The following is an 18224-nucleotide window of genomic DNA, read 5'->3' on the forward strand; positions in this document are numbered from 1 at the left end:
ATAAAAGATAAAATAGATCTAAATATTGTTATTGTGATTCTTGCTTGATAACTGTTCTGTTATATGTAATTTTACTATGTTAAAAAGAAAGCCTTTTTTTTGTTTAAACAGAGAAAGGGGAAATGGTGTAGGAGGTTCTTCTGTCTATGTGTTGCTTTCACTGGTTGAATAAAGAAACTGCCTTGGCCTGTTGATAGGGCAGCACTTAGATAGGCAGGCAAAACAGAACTGAATGCTGGGAGAAAGACGTCAGGGAGGGAGAGCTGCCATGGAGCATCAAAGTCAGACATGCTGAATCTTTCCAGGTAAGCCATGACCTCGTGGTGAACACAGATTAATAGAAATGGGTTAGATCAAGATGTGACAGTTAGCCAATAAGAGGCTAGACATAATGGGTCAGGCAGTAATTTAATAATACAATTTCTGTGTGGTTATTTTGGGGGTTAAGCTAGCCAGGCGATGGGATACAGCCTGTGCTCCTCTTACTACAGGAGATGAAAGCAATTAGAACACAGGTGAGGAGACATGGCATTTCAACTGTCTAGCTACCATCTTCTACTATATTACGTGGCCTGGACAATCAACATTGATCTTTGGACTGATAACATTCTTTTTATCCTCAAAGGAAAAGGATCACATAGTAGCTAGGCCTAGAATTTTTTCAGTCCTAAACATGTCATATTTTAACAGCACTGTATAATGGTCTTTCTACTTGAATGAATAGGACATTCTCCTAAAGTTCAAAAAATCATTTTGTAAATAGCAACAGGATATTAATACCATGTCCAAGAGTATATGAGCAATACAACTGTTATTGATGATGAGTTACTGATTAACTACATCATTTTATTGATAGCCATAATAAAGCCTTGCATGTAGGAAGCTGAACAAGGTCATGAGGCTAGCTGAGTTCTCATGTCCAGGAAACAATTGAACATGAACAACATGCAGGATAGAGCCTCTCATGCTAGAGCAGAATTTCCTGAGATGTGTGCCTGATAACCCTGGCCCTGCCAGGGATCTGGGACCAAGCAGAAACTTGTGATTTCCTTGGGGCTATAGCTGGGAACCTGAGTCCTGGTTCTCTTTGGGAATTGGTAACAGCATACTCTGAGAAGGTTCTGATCTTATCTGCAGCTGAGGCATCTGCCTGTGTCATCCTGGGGAGTTCTTAACCTATTCTATTCAGAGAATAGTTTGCACAGGAAATGGGTAATATTGCAGAAAACAAAGTTCAAAGGTGGAATTCTCTTCTCCACAAGGGATGTTCCTAAATAAAAGTGTTATTTCAGCCAGGTTTGGTGGTACACACATTTCAATCCCATTACCTGGGAGCTGAAGCAGGCAGATCACTGCCAGTTCAAGAAACTTCTGTTCAGAACACAGAGAGTTCAGAAGGGAGGAAGGGAGACTCAATTCCTGAGACACACTGAGTATCAAATGTACTGTTTTCTGGACAGAATTTCTTGTTGATTGGACCAGGACAATTCTCTTAGGTATTTTTCCCTGGTTCTAGTTGGAAACCATACATGTGAGCAGAAGACAACAAAAGACAGAGATCCAAGGTAAAAGGGACCCACTGGGCTCTACTTCCTCCCCAACTCTGGGTTCCTACCTCAGCTGGGAGAATTCAAAGTGATGCTGTAGCTTTTCTGCCAAGTCCTTTTCCTGCATGGGTATTTCCCTTTGCCTCCATAGGAACTGAAGACTTTCCTCCAATCTCTTGAGCTCCAGTTCATTAGAAGACTGTGTTGTTAGTGGAGGGTCACAGACCATCATACATCTCTAGGCACATACAAAAGATCCAAATAGCTTGCTGGTCAGCTAGGTAGACAAAACAGTAAAAGCACCCAGGAGAGTTAGAAACCCAGATTCAATTTAGAGACTGATCAGAAACAGAGTAGTCTCCTTTAGCCAATCACACACAAGATCACCTAAATACTTATACTACTACTACTACTATCACCACCACACACACACACAAACAAAGAGAGAGAGAGAGAGAGAGAGAGAGAGAGAGAGAGAGAGAGAGAGAGAGAGAGAGAAAGAGATGAAGAAAGGAAATGAGGAAAAACGGAAGCCAGTAGAAAGAAATATCATGGCAGAAGAGGACATCTAATATGGGATTCCCCTCTGGATGCTGTTAATATGTTTTATTGTCATTGATTAATAAAGAAGATGTTTTCTGTCGATAGCTTAACAGTGTAAATCCAGGCTTGAAGAGCTATATACAGAGAGTAGTTGGAGCAAAAAAAAAAAGACATTGAGATGTCCCCAGGAAACAGACACACCAGAATCTTGCTAGTAAGCCACGTCACCGTGGTGATTCTGAGATTAATAGAAATGGGTTAATTTAAGATTTAACAAAAAATACACTTAAGCTATTGGCCAAACAGTATTGCAAATAATATAGTTTAGTGTGATTATTTCAAGTCTGGGCAGTCTGAAAATGAACAAGCAGCCTCCAACAACAGACTGGTGTGCCAATGTGGGGCTGATTACATCCTTGTAAAACCCAGGAAGCTTGAAAATGAATTTTAGACACAAAGGAAAAGAGAAGAATGGCTTCTTGGTAGCTGGCATTTTTTTGGATGGGCTCTGTTTGTTGGTGGTGAGCAGGAGCACCATGGTTCCTTTAAAAGAAGTTTTCTTTGGTGATATGCAAGATATTCGTCAGTATTGCTATAGGATAGGGTCATTTCAGGTTCCCTATCCTCAGCTGCCCAAGGAACTAACTGGGGACATCGCCTTGGGCTCCTGGGAGCCACTCTAGGTTCAAGTCTCTTGCCAACCCTAAGGTGGCTCCCTTAACTAAGAATTGTGCTTCCGTGCTCCCCTATCCAACCTTTCTTTAGAACCTTCATCTGGTGATGGATGGAGATAGAGACAGAGACCCACACTGGAGCACTGGACTGAGCTCCCAAAGTCCCAATGAGGGGCAGAAGGAGGGAGAACATGAGCAAAGAAGTCGGGACCACGAGGGGTGCACCCACCCACTGAGACAGTGGAGCTGATCTATTGGGAGCTCACCAAGGCCAGCTGGACTGTGACTGAAAAAGCATGGGATAAAACCGGACTCTCTGAACATGGCGAACAATGAGGGCTGATGAGAAGCCAAGGACAATGGCATGGGGTTTTGATCCTACTTAAAGTGCTGGCTTTGTGGGAGCCTAGCCAGTTTGGATGTTCACCTTCCTAGATATGGACAGAGGGGGGAGGACCTTGGACTTACCACAGGGCAGGGAACCCTGACTTCTCTTTGGACTTGAGAGGGAGGGGGAGAGGAGTAGGGGGAGGGGGAGAAGGGTGGGAGGAGGGGGAGAAGGGTGGGAGGAGGGGGAGGGAAATGGGAGGCTGGGAGGAGGCGGAAACTTGTTTTTTTTTCCTTTTCTCAATAAAAAAAAAATATTAAATAAATAAATAAGAAAAAGAATAAAAGAAGTTTTCTTGATTTGGCAGTAGCAAAAAAAAGTGTGGTTTCAAAACGAAGGCTTCCTGGTGTGTGCTGTCAGCATGAACTCTGGCCCTTTCAGGAGGCCAAGCACTTGAATAGGGTTTTTGAGTAGTGTGCTGCAAGTTATTTAGTGGCAACATGGGGCAACTGGTTACCAGAGTTGAGGCACTGAGTGTGGCTCCCTCCCAATAGTCCCAGATTCAGTGAACAGACCTCTGCCATTTGGATTAGGTGGAGCCAAAAGGCAAAGCAGCCTTAGGCCTAGCCACACCACTTTGCATTTTAAGAAGCAGTCCTGTTCAGAAAAGGAGTACAGATACACAATAAAGACAAATTCAGATGAAAATGAACTCTAAATGGATCACAGTGTTGGATAAATATATATAGCCTTGGGAGGGAGAAGAAAAAGAATATATTCAGTTATAAAAGGAAATGAATTGTTACAAACTGTCTTTGAGGAGATAAAATTGTTGTAATAAAAGCGGCGGGGCTACGTCCCCAGCACCCCAGCCACCTGGCTTGCTTATGCCCCGAAATAACAACACACAAACTGTATTCATTTAAACACTGCTTGACCCATTAACTCTAGCCCTTACAGGCTAATTCTCATATCCCGATCAACCCATCTCTAATAATCTGTGTAATATCAGTCTTACCGGGAAAAATTTAGCATGTCTGACCTGACAGCTTGCTTCATGGCATCTGGCCCAGAGAGGGGAAGCATAGCGTCTCTGAGCTCACTTCCTCTTCCTCCCAGCATTCTGTTCTGTTTACTCCTCCCACCTATGTTTTAACCTATCAGGTCCAAGCAGTTTCTTTATTGCTTAACCAATGAAATCAACAGATTGATATATAACACTCCCACATCATAAAATTCAGAGTTATAGATAATAGGAGTAAAGAAAAATAAGCCACATAAAGATAAAATATACAAAGAGATTCTTGATTATGTATCTTATTGTGTTTTCTCTGAATTTTTGATTGTGAATGAGCTAACTACACAGAGATATTTCATTGTATAGACTGCTAAGTTAAACCAACATATATATTTTAAAGTTATCTTGACTTCAAAATTTGGGTCTAAATATTTGTTGTCTTGGAAAAGAGATTCTTTTGTTTCCACAAAGGATGAGAACTTGTGGGTTCCTTCCAGACTAATGTTGTTTGATGGTCCAAGATCCCCCCAAAAGTTACTGTGAACACCCCCCAAAATTACTTCACCCAACAAAAAGTAGGAAGTTGTGGAAAGAACTACATCCTAATTCCCTAAATATTGTTTATAAATGTGTTTATATTTAAAGGGGCATTTGCTATAGAGATGGGTACTTTGCATTGGTATAGATCTTTGTTCAATGATACAAATTTTAGGTCAATTTTGTTATTTGTACATTTATTCTCTTGATTAAAGTGTTGCATTTGTGAAGCTCATTTAAAAATGTAGTGTATAATTAAGAAATATAGGCTAATAATAGTCATCTACAATGATCAAGATTGTCATCATGTTAGTTAGGTTTTCTAGATATATAGAGATATATTTCAGTTAGATAATCTTCAAACCTTTCAAAGATTAACAGAATATGGCATTTACAATGTTTTAAAAACTTAAAACTTTTCATGACACATCTACTCCTGGCAGCACCAGTCTACTTTAAGAGGATGATGGACATCAAAGAGTCTCCTCATGGAGTTTGTTAATCATGAGTATAAGAAACTGTTATTGCCTGAACTGCCTGACTGGACTTGCAGAACTCATAGAAAAATGACTACTGAAGATGTCTGAAGAAGGTGAGACTGTCTTTCAGGGTTCCTGTGTCATGAACAAGTCTGCCAGACATTCTGCAGGATACAAAAGAATGTGACTGACAAACTACCAATATACATGGAACTGTCTTTGAAATTTTTTGCTTCATGGAAAAGTCTGCCAGATACTATGTGCCTATGGGCTGAAAATGGGAAGCCTCAAAGTTACAGAAGAAATTTGACTGTCCAGGCAGCGAGATGTCTGTCAATTCTGGAATTTTAGAAGCTGCTTACAATGCACTTCCTGTTTACTTATGTAATATATCCTTCTGGAGTCTTTGATGTCTTTGAAGGAGTTGAAGAACAGGTACCTACAATTATAATGTTACTTAGTTACTATAAAAGATAAGGTAGATACAAATATTGTAACTATAGTTCTTGCTTGATAACTGTTTTGTTATATGCAATCTTGCTATGTTAAAGTTAAAACCTTACTTTTTAATTAGAAAGAAATGGGAAGGTAATGTGGGATTCCCCTCTGTATTCTGTTAATCTGTTTTATTGCCATTGGTTAATAAAGAAGCTGTTTTTGCTCAATGGCTTAACAGAGTAAAGCCCAGATGACAGACAGAGAGAAAGAAAGAAAGAAAGAAAGAAAGAAAGAAAGAAAGAAAGAAAGAAAGAAAGAAAGAAAGAAAGATAACCCACAGGAGACAGATGCACTGGCACCTTGCCAGTAAGCCACAGCCATGTGGTGATACACAGATTAATAGAAATGGGATAATTTAAGATATAAAAGTTATCCAGAAATATACATAAGCTACTGGCCAAACAGTATTGCAGATAATATAGTTTCTGTGTGGTTATTTTGAGTCAGGGCAGTTTGGAAATGAACAAGCAGCCTCTATCAACACACATCAGTTTTCAGACTAACCACACCAGACCTTTCAGAAGAGTCTCACAACTCACACATAATTCCCTGGGGAGAAATACTGTTGACCAGACTGTGTTGATCTAGTTAGAAAATTCTCCTCCTAAAGGCCCAAGTCTCACCCCATCCACCACCAGCTTGTCAAAAGCCCACAGCGGATAATCTAACAACCCCAGACTATATACAGCTGGATGGGGGAACTGTCCAGCACCACTCACAGAAAAGAGGCTGACAAACTGCTACTCGACTTCTATTACTGTAAACCAAGAGCTGGGCAATGGGAAGAGAAAATATTGGGATGCGGGAAAAAAGGAGAGGGCCACATGTCAACCCCATCCATGACTGTGAGAAGCACTCATTTGGCACGTGCATGGGAGTCTCCTCCTTGCAAACTGCTTCACACGAGTGATCTCACAAGAGCCCTGCTGAGTGAATGAGCCCCAGGACCAGGAACTCACTTACTCAAAGCTCTGTGCACAGAATGCTTTCTATCATAATGACATGTAGGTGTATGATATGTTATTGACCCTTCTCCTTCTCTAGACTGCAACTTCAAACAGAGACTCGGGGATGGCTTGCCAATAATTCAGTTTCTCATGAGAGGCTAACGTCCCAGAAGTATTTGTACATGAACACTAAAATAAACACCCCAGGTAGCATGAGTTAAATAGGAACGTGGATAAGTAAGGTGATGGGTGAAAGCACAGGTGGGTAGATGGGCAGAGAGGCAGTCAAATGGGAAAAAGGTGCCCAACTTTACCCTGACTTATTTGTCTGCCCCTACCTCTTGTTGCTGGGTTTGAGGCCACTAGTCTCTTCCTCTCGGTCCTTACAGATCATATTCAAGTCCTCCAAGTGGTGCTTCAGTAGGAGCCAGTCACCCAAACATCCAGCAGTTTCTTTTTCTCCTCCCTCAGCATGTACAACTTCTCCAGTTGAGTCCGCTCCACTAGGAGCCAGCTGTGCAGACTGCTGGAGATGCTCTGCATAGTAAGATCCTGCCAGCATCCTCCTGCCACCCCTGCCTCCAGGAACCCCTGCCTCCAGCTAACAATCTCTTTCACATGTAGGAATACTAGGTCCAAGGAACAAAAGTCCAAGAGATGCATGCTAAGGCTGCTTGCTAAGAAGCAGAAAGGCTAGAACTGGAGTTGGGGATGCTCCATCCAGAGAGAAATGAAGGCAGAGATGGCCATTTCACAACTTTTGGGGTCCATGCCAAGATGGGCACTTACTGATAGAAAACTGTCTCCTTGGTCAGCTCACTGAACTTCTCTGAGGTCTCAGTGTAATCAGCTTCCAAGGTCCTTAGGTCTGACATGACCTGTGCATGCTCCAACTTCAGCTTTTCATAGAAAGGATTTGCCTTGTGGTAAGGCCTAGAAACAGGAGGAAAGAACCTTGTGATCAGAGGCCTCAAGGATCATGATAACGCATGTTGTATCCCGGTCTACCACAGTCCAGTGAATGCCACATTCTGCATCCTATGTACAGGGACCTCCTGGTGCTTTTAAACTTGTTATCTTGGCAGTAGATCAGCTGGCTTCAGAGATGGAAGATGCCATGGTTGCATGTGTTCTCTGAGTATGCTTAGAGACTCAGTGTAGCTCCCCATGTTACCAGGGCTTATGCTACACGCCTTGCCACACCAATATTACAATGACATTTCTCCCACTTCAGAACAGCGATTCTAGGTCCCCTGTGACTATTACACAGGATAGTGATATGAACTCCCACAAGGGATGCCTAGGGGTCATGAAGAGGAGTATGTAGAACAAGAGTTGTGCTGCTTAAAGTGGGGTTTTCTGACCCCTAGCACCACCTGGAAATTGGTACAGGTAAATCCTCATGTCCCTTATAGACCCCTGGATCTCAGAGTCTCTATGGACAAACAAACCTGAAAATGCACACACACACACACACACACACACACAAACAAACAAAAATGAAAACCCAAACACATTAGGGAGAGGAAGCAGATAGGGGGAGAGAGGAAGAGAGAGAGAGAGAGAGAGAGAGAGAGAGAGAGAGAGAGAGAGAGAGAGAGAGAGAGACGGGGGGAGGGAACCATGTTTGCATGCTAAAGAGATTCATAGAGCATTATTGCCTAAGAGTATGAGGCACAAAGCTAGAGAGAAACTGTGATGAGTCCCAGGACTTCTGGTATGCACACAGATGGACAAAGTGGGAACGGGTCTCTCCAGCCTCTACCAGGAGCTTCCAGTACACAATCAGCTTTCAGACAAGTTCAAAGACTCACACAAACTCACAGCAGCTAGTATCTCACCCAAGCCACCACCTCACCTGTCAGGTCATTCCCAAATGCATTCGGGGATCAGGGAAGTGCACATGACTATCTCAATTCCTTAGCTGTGTGACTCAGACCACAGGCTCTGGTTTTCATTTGGAGAAAGAAGACTAGCTAGAGTCACCATCTCCCTCCCCCCAAGCTTCAGGTCTGCCTCTCCTGAGAAGAATTTAAGACATGGGTCACACTGGAGGTCCGGTGCTGAGAACCCAAAACCTTAAAGGAAAATGGTGAGGGTGACATTGCTGAAAGTCCCATGAAGACTAAAACAATGAATACCTGTTCTCCATGGTATCTTCACTGATGAAGGTCAGGTGGTCTTGCCGCTCATTTCTTTGACTTGTAATCAGCTGCAGTTCCGTGGTCAGCCTCTCCACTTCCTGCTTCATCTGCTTCTTGGTGAGGAGCATTGGGTGGGATTTTGGCTCCATAGCAGCATCTGTGGGTAGACAGAACACAAGTGAAACTGCACAGGACAAGGCACAGAGGACAGACAGACCACCCTGAGGCCCAAACAGAAAGATCGAGTTTGGAACCAAGTAACAAACCAAATTTTTTGGCCTGGTTGAGTTGCACCCTCTGTGGATGTAATCTTTCCCATCACTATGTAGAGATGAGGCTACATAAAAAGCCAGGGGTTTTCTCTGCCTCCCTACACATGTTTCAGGTGAAAACAGAGGTCACCTCTTCAGGCTTATTCACAGAAGCACAGGATGCAACATGGCCCAGGGCCCTGAATCCTGCCCGTGGTTTCAGAAGCCAGGAGAAAAATGACAGAGTGCACACTCAGGTGCTGTGAGGACCCCAGATCTCCTGCCTGGAAGGGTTGTGAATTGAAAAGTCACGCAGGGGCAGAACATGATCAGTAGACTCACTAAGTCACTCCACTGACAGTCCAGAAATGGGAGCTGGCATCAAAGAGTTGATCTCTGCCCTAGTACCATGCCTCTGAGAGTTGTTTGGCTACCCTAGAGAACTGGCTGCCCCCCTCAACTGCTGATCAGAACCCTAAGTGGGCCACTGTCAGGGAGAGGTGGTCAGAGGAATTCTGCTGTACAGTCTGAGGACACAATGTCTTAGCCAGAAGCACTTTTCTCTCCCTGTAACTAGTGTCAGAGCCACTGAACCTAAAGGAAGCTGCTGAGTGTGAGGTGCAGTAAGGCATGTCCTAAGGTGGGGACACATTAGTGCCTCCCTGCCTTCTGCTGTTTGTTCTCCTTCTGTCCCCAAACCCCAGTAAATGTAGAAGCTAGATACTCCCACATAACAGTTTTGGCACGGCCAGCTCCTAGATTAGGGAACTGATAAACTAATGTTATGGAATCCTTAAATTTTAGGAATTATGATAAACAAGAAATCCCATTTGCATCTCAGAGTCTCTAGCTCCTCTGCCCCATTACTGGAGGGCCCACCTCCTCCAGGAAGCTCAACATTTCCTGCCCAGGACTCACTGTTTCTATCCAGAGCCATTCATTTGATCTTGTTTTACTCTTCTACATCTCTCTGCTTCCTGGATGATGATCACCATTCTCTCTCCAAAGTAGACTCCTCAGTCTTGACAACATCTCTAATGGTGTACCCTACAGGCACTGAAGGAATGGCCTAAGGGCAGCTGGAATTGCAACATCACTGGTGGCATCATGGGATTCCAGGAGCTTTCCAGGATACAATAGATTGCGCAGAGAAGAGACTGCTGATGTCATGGGGAACAGCCTTTGCCACCATGCAAATTAGCTTTCCTGAAATGACCAGAAGCCCAGGTTCCCTTTCCAGGAGCCTCTCTTAGAACACAGGAGAAGATCGTCAGCACCTCTTCATTCTAAAGCTAGAGTTCCCTTAGGCCCATAGTACTTTCCATTTTGAGAAATAAGCTATGCTTTTCAAATAGTGCCCAGAAACTTCTTTTCCTTCCGTAAAATTACTCTATTCATCAATATGAGCAATTAAATATTCCTGACAAGTCATATTAGGATAAATGTAGATGAGAAAACATCATGTTCCTGATGTACAAGTGTTTGACAACACATACAGAAGAACCTGTAGGGCTGGCTCAGTGTAGGATTTGGTATAAGAGTACAGTCATAGAAGCCATAGGCTTAGATTTAGAAAACTGTCCCAGGTGCACTTAGAGAATGCACTCATCAGGCTACTGGCAAAAGTGTGATGATCCGTTGGCAGAGGAAAGCTGAAATAGTGGATCCACCATGATGAAAAGCCTCAGGCTGAGTGTGATGCTCTCCACACTGCAGAAAATACACAAAAGCAGGATTAGTTACAGGGCTCAGTAAGTTACAGTGAGGGTCTGACTAATGGAGGAAAAAGAAGGATAGTGGGAAAATAAAGACAACAACTACAGACATATCTCAGTTGGCAGAGTGCCTGCCCAGCATGTGGCAAGTTCTGGGTTCAATGACTAGTGCTGCCCTCACTGGTCCTGGTGGCTCCACTTATAATCTCAGCATTGTGAAGTGTAAGCAGGATGACCTAAGCTCAAGGTGAACCTGCAAAGCCACTGTGAGGACAGCTTGGGAGACATTAGACCCTTCCTCAAAAAATAAACCAGAAACCAACCCTACCTTTAAGGCCTCACTTCCCAATCCTTTCTAATAAAAAGAACTTACCATTCTCCCTAACAGTCTTTCATCTTATGGAGATGTACTGGTAGGTAGAGTCATCTTTGTAATTTAAGGACAGTGCTCTTGACTTTCCTTAGATCCACATAGAGGTCAAATGAAAGTGGGTTTGGCCATCATATCTACTGAGTAATACCAACTTCTGCTAGCATAGTACAATGCCTATGACAAACTCATGTAACTATTGGCTATAAAAAAACAAAACAAGGAAGTTCACCTTTTTATCTGTGGGGCCTCAGACTACCAGGTGTCCCTGTTCCTGTGTTGAGGAAATCAATCCAGACTGGTGAGTGTGTGTCATCCTGGGGTAGATGGTCAGGGCAGGGAGCAAAGGGCCCCTCCAGCTCCTGCTGCAGGGGCTTCTTTGATCCACAAGACCCTGCCTCCCCCAAGCCTGCCCTATTGTCTGTGAGGTTCTTGGCCCAGGAACAGTTCCAAGACAAAAACAGATTTAAACAATACTTAGCCACAAACCCAGCCTTACAGAAAATACTAGAAGGAAAACCACAAACCAAGGAAGCCAACAACACCCATAATAACAGAAACAGCTAACAACCCTCCACCAGCACAACTTAAAGAAGGGAAACACACAAACACTACCACCAAGAAAAATAACCAGAGTTAGCAACCACTGGTCATTAATATCACTTAATATCAATGGACTCAATTCACCTATAAAAAGGCACAGGTTAAGAAAATGGACACGAAAACAGGATCCAACATTCTGCTGTTTACAAGAAACACATCTCAACCTCAAAGACAGACACTACCTCAGAGTAAAGGGTTGGGAAAAGGTTTTCCAAACAAATGGACCAAAGAAACAAGCAGGTGTGGCTATACTAATATCTAACAAAATTGATTTCAAACTAAAATCAATCAGAAGAGATGGAGAAGGACACTTTATACTCATAACAGGAACAATTCATCAGAAGGAAGTCTCAATCCTGAATATCTATGCCCCTAATATAAAAGCACCCACATATGTAAAAGAAACATTACTAGAAATCAAAGCATACATCAAACCCCACACTCTACTTATAGGAGATTTTGACACTCCTCTCTCACCAATGAACAGGTCAACTAGACAGAAACTTAACAGAGAAATAAAAGAACTAACAGATGTAATGAACCAAATGGACTTAACAGGCATCTATAAAACATTACACCCAAACGGAAAAGAACATACCTTCTACTCAGCATATCATGGAACCTTCTCAAAAATTGATCACATAATTGGTAACAAAGCAAACATCCATAGATACGAAGAAATTGTAGTAACCACCTGTGCACTATAGGATCACCATGGAATAAAGTTAGAATTAAACAACAATTCTACCCCCAGAAATCCTACAAACTCATAGAAACTGAACAGTCAACTACTGAACCACTTCTGGGTCAAGGAAGACATAAAAAAAGAAATTAAGGTCTTCCTTGAATTCAATGAAAATAAAGACACATCATATCCAAACCTATGGGACACTATGAACGCAGCGCTAAGAGGAAAGTTCATAGCACTAAGTGCCCACATAAAGAAAATGGAGAAAGCACACATTAGAGAATTAACAGCACACCTGAAAGCTCTAGAAAAAAAGAGGCAGATTCACACAGGAGGAGTAGAAGACTGGAAATAATCAAACTGAGGGCTGAAATCAACAAAATAGAAACACAGAATACAATCCAAAGAATCAATGAAACAAAAAGCTGGTTCTTGGAGAAAATCAACAAGATCGACAAACCCCTATCCAAAAAACTCAAAAGGCAGAGAGAAAACATGCAAATTAACAAGATCAGAAATGAAAAGGGAGACATAACCACAAACACAGAGGAAATTCAGACAATCATTAGATCTTACCACAAAAGTCTGTAAGCCACAAATTGGAAAATGTGATAAGTACCATATACCAAAACTAAATCAAGACCAGGTGAACAATTTAAATAGACCTATAAGTCATGAGGAATTAGAAACTGTCATCAGAAACCTCCCTAACAAAAAAAGCCCAGGACCAGGTGGTTTCAATGCAGAATTCTACCAGAACTTCCAAGAAAAGCTAACACCTATACTCCTTAATGTGTTTCACAAAATAGAAACAGAAGGGTCATTGCCAAACTCCTTTTATGAAGCCACAGTTACCCTGATATCAAAACCTCACAAAGACTCAACCAAGAAAGAGAAGTAGAGACCAATCTCACTCATGAACATCGATGAAAAAATTCTCAATAAAATACTGGCAAACCAAATCCAGACCACATCAAAAAAAATTATCCATTATGATCAAGTAGGCTTCATCCCAGAGATGCAGGGCTGGTTCAACATACAAAAATCTATCAATGTAATCCATCATATAAATAAACTGAAGGATAAAAACATATCATCATTTCATTAGATGCTGAAAAAGCATTTAACAAAATTCAACACCCCTATATGATAAAGGTCTAAGAGATGCCCTTCTTCCTCCCTTCTGCGGGGCCGCGGTATCAGCCACTCAGCCTGTTTGGGCACTGGGACAGGTGCTGGGGGCAAAGGGCAGTAGGAGTTCCTTTGCTTTGGTAGCCTGCCTGCAGAAAGGTAGGCCTTTTGGCAGCGAGGTCCATGGCCAGCAAGGGAACCTGATCCTGTTTCAGAAGACCCATTGGATAGTATTTGTAGGAGGAGATGGGAAGGCACCAAGGCAAGAATTCCTCCATCAATTGGAAACAATGTGAAAACACCAAAACCCAATGATTTTACAACAGAAGGACTTGAACACCATAATCCAGAAAAGTGGAAAAAATTGACTTTATGAAAGCAATAGAGTCCCTTAAACAGCATGTAAAAAATGCCCTTATAGAAATGGATGAGAAGTATAACAAAAAGTTTAAAGAAAAGAGTAAATACGTAAATGATACCCTGGGAAACCAAGAAAAAAATGATCAAACAGGTAATGAAACAGTTCAAGAATTAAAAACTGAAATGGAAGCAAGGAAGAAAACACAGAGGGCCGGCTGGATATGGAAAATCTAGGTCAATGAGCAGACACTACAGAAACAAGCATAACCAATAAAATACAAGAGATAGAAGAAAGAATCTCAGATTCTGAAGACACCATGGAGAAAATAAACGCACTGATGAAAGAAAACAGCAAAGCCAACAAGTTCTCATCACAAAACATTCAGGAAATATGGGACACAATAAAAAGACCAAACTTAAGAATAAGAGGGATAGAAGAAGGAGAAGAATTACAGCTAAAAGGCCCAGAAAATATATTTAACAAAATTATGGAAGAAAACTTTCCCAACATAAAGAAAGATATTCCTATGAATACTCAAGAAGCATACAGAACACCAAATAGACTGGATTAAAAAAAATATCCCCAGGCCATATAATAATCAAAACACAAAATATACAGTTTAAAGAAAGACTATTAAGAGCTGCAAAGGAAAAAGGTCAAGTAACTTATAAAGGTAGACCTATCAGACTTACACCGGACTTCTCTATGGAAACCATGAAAGCCAGAAGGTCCTGGATAGAGGTACTGCAGAAACTAAGAGACCATGGATGCAAGCCCAAACTACTATACCCAGCCAAGCTATCATTCACTATCAGTGGAGAAAACAAAGTATTCCAGGATAAGAACAAATTTAAACAATACGTAGCCACAAATCCAGCCTTACAGAAAGTAATAGAAGGAAAATCACAACCCAAGGAATCCAACATTGCCAGAACTGCCCACAATAACTCAGACATCTAGCGACCCTTCACCAGCACAACTCGAAGAAGGGAAACACACAAACTCTACCAAAAACAATAACAATAACCGGAGTCAACAACCACTGGTCATTAATATCACTTAATATTCACCTATAAAAAGGCAAAGACTAAGAGATTGGATACAAAAACAGGATCCAATATTCTGCTTTTTACAAGAAACACATCTCAACCACAAAGACAGGCCTATACTCAGAGTAAAGGGTTGGGACAAGGTTTTTCAAACAAATGGACCTAAAAAACATGCAGGTGTGGCCATACTAATTTCTAACAAAACTGAACCTCAAACTTATATCAATCAGGAAAGATGTAGAGGGACACTTTATACTCATAACAGGAACAATTCATCAGGATGAAGTCTCAATCCTGAATATCTATGCCCCTAATATAAAAGCACCCAGTTATGTAAAAGAAATATTACTAGAACTCAAGGCAGACATCAAACCACACACACTAATAGTAGGAGACTTCAACACACCTCTCACCAATGGACAGGTCAATCAGACAGAAACCTAATAAAGAATTAAGAGAATTAATGGAAATAATGAAGCAAATGGACTTAACAGACATCTATAGAACATTCCACCCAAATAGGAAAGAATATACCTTCTTCTCTGCAGCTCATGGAACCTTCTTGAAAATTGACCACATACTCGGAAACAAAGGAAACCTCCACAGATTTAAAAAAAAAATCAATGACCACCTGTGTCTTATCAGATCACCACGGATTAAAGTTAGAATGCAACAACAATGCTACACCCAGAAAGCCCACAATCTCATGGAAACTGAACAGTCAACTACTGAACCACACCTGGGTCAAGAAAGAAATTAAAGTCTTCCTTGAATTTAATGAAAATAAAGAAACAACATACTCAAACTTATGGGACACTATGAAAGCAGTCCTAAAAGAAAAGTTCACAGCACTAAGTGCCCACTTAAAGAAAACAGAGAAAGCACACATTGGAGACTTAACAGCACACCTGAAAGCTCTAGAAAAAAAAAGAAGCAGACTCACCTAGGAGGAATAGAAGACTGGAAATAATCAAACTGAGGGCTGAAATCAACACAATAGAAACACAGATAACAATCCAAAGAATCAATGAAACAAAAAGTTGGTTCCTGGAGAAAATCAACAAGATCGACAAACCCCTATCCAAACTAATCAAACGACAGAGAGAGAACACGCAAATAAACAAGATCAGAAATGAAAAGGGAGACACAACCACAAACACAGAGGAAATTCAGACAATCATTAGATCTTACTACAAAAGCCTGTATGCCACAAAACTGGAAAATGCAAAAGAATGGACATTTTTTTAGATAAGTACCATATACCAAAGTTAAACCAAGACCAGGTGAACAATCTAAATAGACCTGTTAGTCGTGAAGAATTGGAAGCTGTTATCAAAAACCTCCCTTCAAAAAAAAAAGCCTAGGACCAGATGGTTTCAATGCAGAATTCTACCAGAACTTCCAAGAAGAGCTAATACCTATACTCCTTAATGTATTTCACAATATAGAAACAGAAGAGTCATTGCCAAATTCCTTTATTTTTATTTTTATTTTTTTTAAATTTATTTATTTATTAAAATTTACTGTCTCTTCCCCGTCACCGCCTCTTATTTCCCTCCCCCTCCCCCAATTAAGTCCCCCCCCAGCCCGAAAAGCAATCAGGGTTCCCTGTCCTGTGGGAAGTCCAAGGAACCCCCACCTCCATCCAGGTCTAGTAAGTTGAGCATCCAAACTGCCTAGGCTCCCACAAAGCCAGTGCGTGCAGTAGGATCAGAAACCCATTGCCATTGTTCTTGAGTTGTCAGTAGTCCTCATTGTCCGCTATGTTCAGAGAGTCTGGTTTTATCCCAGGCTTTTCCAGACCCAGGCCAGCTGGTCTTGGTGAGTTCCCAGTAGAACATCCCCATTGTCTCAGTGTGTGGGTGCACCGCTCGCAGTCCTGAGTTCCTTGCTCGTGCTCTCTCTCCTTCTGCTCCTGATTTGGACCTTGAGATTTCAGTCCTGTGCTCCAATGTGGGTCTCTGTCTCTGTCTCCTTTCATCGCTTGCTGAAGGTTAATATTCAGGAGGATGCCTATATGGTTTTTTTTTTTTTTGGGTTCTCCTTATTTAGCTTCTCTAGGATCACTAATTATAGGCTCAATGTCCTTTATTTATGGCTAGAAACCAAATATGAGTGAGTACATCCCATGTTCCTCTTTTTGGGTCTGGGATACCTCACTCAGGATAGTGTTTTCTATTTCCATCCATTTGCATGCAAAATTCAAGAAGTCCTTGTTTTTTATTGCTGAGTAGTACTCTAATATGCCAAATTCCTTTTATGAAGCTACTGTTACCCTGATACCAAAACCACACAAAGACTGAACCAAGAAAGAGAATTACAGGTCAATCTCACTCCTGAACATCAATGCAAAAATTCTCAATAAAATACTGGCAAACCAAATCCAAGAACACATTAGAAAAATTATCCATTATGATCAAGTAGGCTTCATCCCAGAGATGCAGGGCTGGTTCAATATACGAAAATCTATCAATGTAATCCATCATATAAATAAACTGAAAGAAAAAAACTATATGATCATGTCATTAGATGCTGAAAAAGCATTCGACAAAATTCAACACCCCTTTATGATAAAGATCTTGGAGAGATTAGGGATACAAGGGTCATACCTAAATATAATAAGAGCTATTTACAGCAAGCCGACAGCTAACATTAAATTAAATGGAGAGAAACTCAAAGCCATCCTACTAAAATCAGGAACATGACAAGGCTGTCCACTGTCTCCATACCTCTTCAATATAGTGCTTGAAGTTCCAGCAATAGCAATAAGACAACATAAGGGGATTCGAATTGGAAAGGAAGAAGTTAAAATTTCGTTATTTGCAGATGATATGATAGTATACATAGCGACCCCAAAAACTCTACCAAAGAACTCCTACAGCTGATAAACACCTTTAGTAATGTGGCAGGATACAAGATCACCTCAGAAAAATCAGTCGCCCTCTTATACACAAAGAACAAAGAAGCAGAGAGGGAAATCAGAGAAACATCACCTTTCACAATAGCCACAAATAGCATAAAGTATCTTGGGGTAACTCTAACCAAGGAAGTGAAAGATCTATTTGAAAAGAACTTTAAATCTTTGAAGAAAGAAACTGAAGAGGATACCTGAAAATGGAAGGGTCTCCCATGCTTTTAAATTGGTAGGATCAACATAGTAAAAATGGCAATTCTACCAAAAGCAATCTATAGATTCAATGCAATCCCCATCAAAATCCCAACAAAATTCTTCACAGACCTTGAGAGAACAATAATAAACTTTATATGGAAAAACAAAAAAAACCCAGGATGGCCAAAACAATCCTATACAATAAAAGTACTTCTGGAGGCATTACCATCCC

At 41.3% G+C, this 18224-nt stretch overlaps 1 protein-coding gene across 3 annotated transcripts in view; it reads right to left on the reverse strand.

The window, feature by feature from the left end:
* The window catches only part of LOC142835563 (uncharacterized), a 90861-nt gene that overhangs the window by 69106 nt on the left and 3531 nt on the right, over window positions 1–18224 (reverse strand). For 2 of the 3 annotated variants that reach the window (XM_075949116.1, XM_075949115.1), the window contains exons 2-4: window positions 9885–10676; window positions 8713–8872; window positions 7361–7504 (exon numbers count right to left, since the gene is read on the reverse strand). In XM_075949116.1, coding sequence (XP_075805231.1) covers window positions 7361–7504; window positions 8713–8872; window positions 9885–9903 — 323 coding nt within the window. In that variant the 5' untranslated portion in view covers window positions 9904–10676. Of the gene's footprint in view, window positions 1–1615; window positions 1825–7360; window positions 7505–8712; window positions 8873–9884; window positions 10677–18224 lie in introns of all 3 variants that reach the window. The other variant, XM_075949117.1, reaches the window with a different exon arrangement.

Source organism: Microtus pennsylvanicus, chromosome 15 (genome assembly GCF_037038515.1).
Source record: "Microtus pennsylvanicus isolate mMicPen1 chromosome 15, mMicPen1.hap1, whole genome shotgun sequence".
In the NCBI taxonomy this organism is placed as follows: domain Eukaryota; kingdom Metazoa; phylum Chordata; class Mammalia; order Rodentia; family Cricetidae; genus Microtus; species Microtus pennsylvanicus.